Source organism: Laccaria bicolor, genomic scaffold (genome assembly GCF_000143565.1).
Source record: "Laccaria bicolor S238N-H82 LACBIscaffold_3 genomic scaffold, whole genome shotgun sequence".
Classification (NCBI taxonomy): domain Eukaryota; kingdom Fungi; phylum Basidiomycota; class Agaricomycetes; order Agaricales; family Hydnangiaceae; genus Laccaria; species Laccaria bicolor.
The window spans coordinates 442,649-450,335 of NW_001889874.1; the positions used below are offsets into that span (position 1 = coordinate 442,649).

The following is a 7,687-nucleotide window of genomic DNA, read 5'->3' on the forward strand; positions in this document are numbered from 1 at the left end:
GGAGGGGTGGAGAGTAATGGAGGGAGTGGTGGATAGGGAGGGAGTGATAGAGAGGGGAGGAAGTGGTGGAGAGGGGGTGATGGAGAAGGGAGGGAGGGGAAGGGGGTGATGGGGAAGGGGGTGATGGAGAGGGGAGGGAGGGGAAGGGGGTGATGGGGAAGGGGGTGATGGAGAGGGGAGGGAGGGGATGGGGTGATGGGGAGGGGAAGGAGGGGAGTGAGGGAGGGGGAGGGGTGGTGTAGTGTACATGGTTGTAGATACGTTAGCGTGAATACGTCGTCGCGTCGTTGTCGTCGTCCGTAGCATCGTTGTGTGGGTGCTGGGTGTTGTAGATGTGTTGGCGACGACATGTCGTCATTGGCATAGACGTGTTGGCGTGGACACGTCGTCGTGGGCGTCGTCGTCGTTGGCGTGCACATGTTATCCCGTCGTCATCGTCCGTCGTCGTCATCCATCGTCGTCATCCGTGGTTGTTTTATGGGCGCTGGGCGTTGTTTTGTGTCCATTGGATGTCGTTTTGTGTCTGTTGGGCATCGTTTTGTGTCTGCTGGGCGTCGTTTCTTGTCTTTTGATGGGTGCTGGGTATTTTTCAGTGGGCGCTGGGACGTTTTCGTGGGCGGCGTGTGGGTTTTGTGGGCACCGGGGCATTTTCGTGGGTGCTATGGCCGTTTCATGGACGCTGGGGAGTTTTCAGGGGCGGGGTGTGACGTGTCGTGGTCATGGGTGATAGAAAAGTGATGTGGGTGGTGGTGGCTAGGGGTGACGGTGATAGTGTGGCGTTGGCGGCGGTGACAAGCATGGTGGTGGTGGTGGAAGAAGAGGGTGGCCATGTTTGGTGAGCATGTTCACCAAACAAACATTGTTTGTGATCCATTGAAAATAAATAAACTATAATACAGTAACAAATAAATAAAATAAACAGATTGGACTGGAATCCCATTCCTGCCCACTCCGGGGAACACCATTCCTGCCCATTCCGGGGAAGACCATTCCGGGGAACATTCCGGTGTACATTCCGGAATCCACCGGAATTCCACCAGAATGGAAAACACCGGAATAAACAATTTAGCAGGGCCTTCTGCTAAATTCCATTCCACCGGAATCCACCGGAATTCCACTGGAATGACCGGATTCCTGCAGGAATAGGGGGGGCACTGCTAAGACCTCAGAACATGTGGTATAACCCGGCCCAGTGGCTCAACCACCCTTGGATTTTGGCGTACACGGAAATGGCCCAAGCGGGACCATCGGTTGATTGGACCAAAATGTTCTCGATCCCACAACCCACCACCCCTACCTTCTTTATGGAAGGTTATGCCGGTCCCTCTCCCCCTTTACCTCCATCTTCGACCGATTCATTGCTCCCAGTCACAGTCCCAACTCCCCCATTGCTGGTACCGACAGCTTCATCATCGCTCCCGGCCCCAACAAAACCAATGCGTCAGGCAAAATCAACCGATCCTGTGCCAGCGGCTAAAACGAAGTCCAAGAGTAAGACGAAGTCTGGGCGAAGGAAACCCGAGGCCGGGTCCAGCGCCCAGCCACAATCAGAGGTGACTCCTAACGACACCGCTGCCCCAGTCCAAAGCAAAAAAAGAAAAGGGGACTCGATCGAAGCCAGGCCAAAGAAGACCAGAGTCGTGAGCGCGGAGTTCATCAACAGCAGCAGTGATGAGGAAACATTGAAGCCGAAGTCGGAGTCACTTCGACCAGTTGGTGGGGAAGCAAAGGCGGTTAAACCCAAGTCCCAGCCCCATTTCTCCCGCATGACACCCAGTGCCGGCTTCAGTCTCATCCGAAGGCCCAAGTTAGACCCCGACGCCGGTCCTCCCAAGACCACCATGGCCGCTTTAAGGCAAGCCAAAACTGCCGAACGTCTTGCAAATCAGAATGCTGCGATTGCAAAAGGCAATTATCAGCTTGCGGATATCCCCTGTGAGGCCTGCAGCAAACGCCAAGATCGAGACATTGTTCCATGCGCTATCCGTTCCCCCCCACAACAAGGATCCTGCTTCACCTGCAGTACGGGTAAGACGACCTGCACATATGCAGTAACCAACAAAAAGGACACCGACAGTGAGGTCGAAGACGAGATCCAAAAGGGGTTGCAGGATCTTGAAACGGCCACAGTCTCCGGGGGAGATGCCCAAGTGAAGATCGTGAGGAAGAAAGCGAGGTCAAAGAAGCCGCAGGTGAAGAAGGTGAAGCAGGATGTCAAAGAGAAGGGCAAGCAGGATGTCGAAATGGCCGCAGTCGGGCATGATGTGGAGCATGCAATTGACGTGGACATGGAGGTTGGTCTGACAATGGGAAAGGGGAAGTCCGAGGGTGGTATCGACATAGAGATGGCCGAAGTCAAACATGAGGAAACCGAGGTCGGTGCCATTCCAAAAGCCGACAAAGACGTGGGCCGGGTGACTCCCACCATAATCATTGAGCCACCCACACCACACACATCGGCGATTTTCAAGAGCACTGAGACCGAGGTCGGTACCAACACTGACAAAGGAAAGGGCTGGGAGATTGGGCCGCCAGCCAGTGAGATGGATTGGATCGTGCCCGAGTTAGCAATGCGGCCAGGTAAAAAATTCATGAAACTCGTTATTCTTTGCTGACTTCGTTTATAGAATTGGGCTTGGCTGTCAATTATATCCAACAAAGCTTTACACCCCCATCTGTTGAGCGCACGTCCCGGCCAGAAGGTTCACGTTCGGTATCCCGTTCTTGGCAGGTCAGCCCACCAGATCCCAAGGAGGTTCATCATAAGTTTCAAGTTGTTTTCTCATTTCCCATGATTCTCAACTTGAAAACTTAGTTGACACGGCACTCTATCAGAAGAAGATTGACTTTAGGTCCTTGAGCCCCCCACCGAACTTCGACATGCAGACGATGCAGCAGGAGATCAGAAGACTTGCTCATGGCCAAGCCGACCTCCTGCAGAAACTCCGAGACCAACAAGCGCAAGTCAGCGTCATGGAGTCGTCTACCCCTACTATGCGAGAGTATTCGGCATTTGTGGTCCAAAAACAAGATATTGATGCAAGTGCCCTTCTCCCCCCGGCGGTTGACTCACCCGTGACCCTGTCACAATGTCTTTTGGTGCTCGAAGAGATTACCCGGTGTATTCAAGATCAAGATTTGGCTAGCCGTCCTCTGTCGGAGAAAATTGCAAGTCTAGAGACCTCCGTTTGGTTTCAGGAAGAAAAAATCACCAGAGCGACTTGCCGGATGGACCGTATTGAAGAGTCTGCCCACATGCGTTGGAAGGAAACACAAGAAGATTTGCAGTCCATCCGAAGTGATCACCAGAGACTGGAAGCCGAGGTGAGGGAAGCCGTCAAGACACTGGAGAACAAGTGGGAGACTACGCCAGCTGCGTTACAAGAGAGTCTCACCCGGGGCTTTGAGAAACTTGCAAGCCACATTGAAACTGCTGAGCTAACGCTCCACGACCTCACCAAATCAGTCACTACTATTTCGGAGCTCAACCTGCGGCTCGGTGCTCGCCAATCAAGTCTGGAATCGCTCATTATCCAGTTCCTCGGCAACAAGGAGAAGAAGCACACTGGCATCAATACCGATCGCTCAGTCTCACCCGACCGTGGTCAGAAAAGCCAGCAGGTACAAGTCTCCCCGACCCCGGGTGTCGTTCTGCCAAACCCAGTTTCAACCGATCACGCGCAAGTCTCTCCAACCCCGGCCATCTTTCTGCCTCCAGCATCTGAGAGCCCAGCGGTCCTTCTGTTGGCACCAAACCCAATTCCTCCAACCCGGGCAAGTTCGCCCGGTCCTTACATTGGGGGTAATAGGAAGTCACCTCGGCTACAGAAACTCGAACCCACACTTCAAACCCCTGCACAGAGTAAGTCTTCTACTTGGTGAGGATTCAAAAATCTGACTGCCAGCAAGTTACAAACAATGATGTCCAAACTGTCCAAACTCCGTCTACTTAATAGTTAGTAGCATACATGTATATTTTTTGGACAATCTTCAAGTTTTTTTTGGGCATATTTAATATGAAGTCCTGTGGTGGACATAATAATGAAAGCAGTAAGGCCTCGGCTTCTTTCACAATCCAGTAAACTGTGACCGGCAGAGAAAAGCGGGGGGATCTTGGAGCAACTTTGTCCAATGGAGACGAGCATAGTAACAGCTTGGCGTTTATTTCAGGCAGCCGAGTGTGGTTGTTTGAGCCAGACCCGTTCCNACATGGGTATGTTTACAAGAAACATTGGTCGGTATAAACTTGGTAGGGATTTTGAACCGGGGGTGTGCATAATATATCTCACTGCCTTGTGAACGTCACCGTGCTCGGCTTCTTGGGAAGTCATGGACCCAGTAAACTGCATGACCGAATACTGGACCATGACCGGCAAAGAAAAGCCGAGGTAATGTTTGAGCAGAGTGAAGACGAAACTCGGCCGTATAGTGTCAACTGGATGGGACCAGGTTGGGCTGATCCACGCTGCATGGGATTCAAAGCTCTTCAGCAGACCCATGACACATGAGCCCATTCCATGAAGAGACGGGTTGACCCAGGATCCAAGGCATATTTAATTCATGGGGTACTAGCTGACTGACCATGTCACCGTGCTCGGCTTCTTGGTAGGTGATGGACCCGACCCAGTAAACTGCATGATGACCGGCAATGAAAAGCCGAGGTAAACTTGGCAAATAAAAATGAGACGGCTGTGTGCTGATCCACAATGCATGGGATTTAGAGCTCTTCAGCTGACCCATGACACATGTTGAGCCCAATCCATGAAGAGATTGGTTGACCCAGGATCCAAGGCATTTTTAGCTATGTCAATTCATGGGGTACACTTCTCAGCCGATGCACAGTACCAGTCCTAAGAGAGTCTTGATGGCCGGTCCACCTTTGATGGGGTCAACTGATCCATGGGCTCATCAGCAGGCACCATCAACTATGGTCTGTTTGTATGGTCGGGGGGCTCAGTATTAGTGGGGTAAGGTAACTAATACTTGTGGTAACACAAGACTCTGCATGCCGTGAATGGCATCATTGAGAGAAGTGTCTGCTGTTGAATGTTGGGTCATCATCATTAAACTGGTAGCTTGTTTGCTGTCTTGGAACTGTCTTTATTTATCTACTTACCTCACTCTTTGAATTTTAATTTTTTGTTAAAGATATACAACAGATTCTATAGGGTTTTAGAGCAGAGGGTTCAGGTTGGCATTACAGTCTGGTTAGAAAAATGAGTAAAAAGGCTTGCAGATTAAATGGTATAAATTGATAAAGTATTGGTTAATGCATTTAAAATGTATGAATTTAGGAAAGGGCATGATGAAATTCATTAAAAAGTAAGGTGAAATTTGAGATCTGTTTTTGTATCAGGTAGATAATAAAAAATAACTGATGTGGACATGTGCGCAAGTTGAACACACTTGACCTGCACACAATATTTGGATGCAGGTCAAACATATTTGACCTGCACATGTTATGTTGGACAATGAAATATTTGATGTGGATAAGAAGATGTGCACAAGTCTGACACACTCGACCTGTGCATCATATTTGATGCAGGTTGAATACAATTGATGTGTGAGGATATATTGTAGTGTGCAGGTTGAGTGAGTTCGAGCTGTGTGAAATGTGTTGCAAAAGTGAAGTGTGATTGACTTGTGGAAACAAAATTGAACAAATTGGATGTGCGCAGCATAAGGATTATGAAATACTTGGGTAGTGTTTTTAGGTGTTAAGGATGGTAATATTGTATGATAAGATCTGACATTTAGATTTGGTTTTAAGATCTGATGTTGAGATCCCTTCCATATTTCACACTATTTGACCAAAACAAGCCCTTTTCTTACACCTATATCTCAACAACCACTGATCCAATAGATATGATTCAAAGCTCCATATACTTCAGTTAGCAAGTACTTAATTCTCCACATTTTTTTAGACCCTCACATGAAGTATCTATAAAACTCTCAAAACCCCATTTTTTTTCACTTTTTCCTACATGAAGCAGAGCATGACAGGGCAGTTAGTAGGAATCACCCACCAACACTGAGAGCCCTGAACATACAAACAGGCCATAGTTGATGGAGCCTGCTTATGGGCCGATGAGGGATAATGACCCTGTGTTGATGAATTGGCCGATGTCATCCCCACTATTGAGGTAGCGAAGGGTCGGCCAGTGACGTAAATTTAGCACAGCCGGATCAGCAGGAAGTAAGCCCAGAGAGAAGTAGGTGGTATATCAGCTGATGGATGATAGCTTTGCAAGGTCGGCTGACAGTTTTGAATGTTCCTGGGTTCGTGATTGGCCGAGGGCCTTAAATTCTGATTTGAGGGGTCAGCTGGTGGGATTCACATTATTGTAGTTATGGTTCGGCTGATTAATCGAGCAAATGGATACAGCTACCCAGTCGGCCAACGAAACTGGACAATTCATGAACTCTGGATCAGCCAACCTTTTACCCCTTTTCAAGATGGATCGGTATCTGTTTTCCCCTTCGCTTTTATTTTAGGCAGCCGAGCATGGTTGCTTGAGCCAGACCCGGTCGTTCCTGCTCAGTTTATATGTCTACCATGTTATCTTTATAGGCAAATTCACTTGTCCAAGACAACATCAGTCAGTATATTTTACAGCAGCCGATAGTCAGGACCGGGGTTCAAGTCCCAAAGGTGATATCTTCATTTCTAAATTGATAATTTTTGAACACAATCCGGCCTTTCGAACATACTACCGGTCCTAGGTGGTCCGGTTCAGTTCCCTCAATATCTGGGTCAGTCCTAGACCGGTTGCGGTCTGTGGTTGCCTGTTTTCAGGGCAAAAAACCGGACTGAACTGGACCTGCGAACACTAATGACCCTTGCTCACCGAACAAAAGCACAAAGCCATTGAATTGTGGACCCATCTGCAATGGATATTTTTGAAGTGGAATCCCTGAAAGGTTAGCTGTTCCCCAACAATGCTGGTCAATCTCACAGCAAAATAGTGCCAACACAGAAGGATTTTCAGGCTAATCTTATGGCCAGAGAGCAGACCATCAGGAATGCTTTTGTGTTGAATCTGCCTTTGGAAGATAGCTTTGAACATGATGATGACATGGAATTGCTCACAGAGAACCTGCCCAGCTCAGACAATATGTTACCTGAGAATATGAATGTCATGTCCCCCATGTTACTCCCAACAAAACAAAACCCGTTCCTGGTGATAACTACCTGAAGTGCTTGACCGAAGGGAACACCTACACTCCAACGCTCCATCATTGGGTCAGATTGCGGCGTCCGAGACTATACAAAGGCGATATCGCCCTGATAAAACATGTTGACGAGCGGTCTCTCCTGATCGACGTCGCTGTTGTCCCACGGCACAACTTTACTGAAAGCAAGAAAACCTCTGGACGCCCTCCACAGAAGTTAATGAATGTGTTTGAAGTGGGACACCTTCTCGGTCCTAGCAGCGTTTCTGCAAGAAATTGGCGGTTCCAGATCACGGATCCAAAAGGTCACGAACAATTATATTGCGAATGTGGTCACCTACTTCTCAATGACCTCGACACAAACTCTTACATCCCAGCGGAGGCAATGCCCACCATCGCTGAACTGGAGATGTTCAAGCCTTCTTACGATGTTCCAGAGAAAGTTCTGACTAAAACTCGGGACAGAATCATGCTAGAGTGTCTCCGTTTCGGAGATCAGGTTAAGATTCTCGTT

The 7,687-nt window shown here is 48.8% G+C and overlaps 1 protein-coding gene across 1 annotated transcript; it reads left to right on the top strand.

Annotated features, from left to right (window-relative positions):
- Positions 1–1,172: 1,172 nt before the first annotated feature.
- LACBIDRAFT_322460 (uncharacterized protein) lies at positions 1,173–4,508 on the top strand (the record flags this gene model as incomplete). Its single annotated transcript, XM_001875509.1, has 5 exons — positions 1,173–2,580; positions 2,628–2,702; positions 2,816–3,862; positions 4,171–4,213; positions 4,430–4,508. 5 exons carry the CDS (start codon positions 1,173–1,175, stop codon positions 4,506–4,508), a joined length of 2,652 nt encoding a protein of 883 aa, XP_001875544.1.
- Between the last annotated feature and the right edge of the window lie 3,179 nt (positions 4,509–7,687).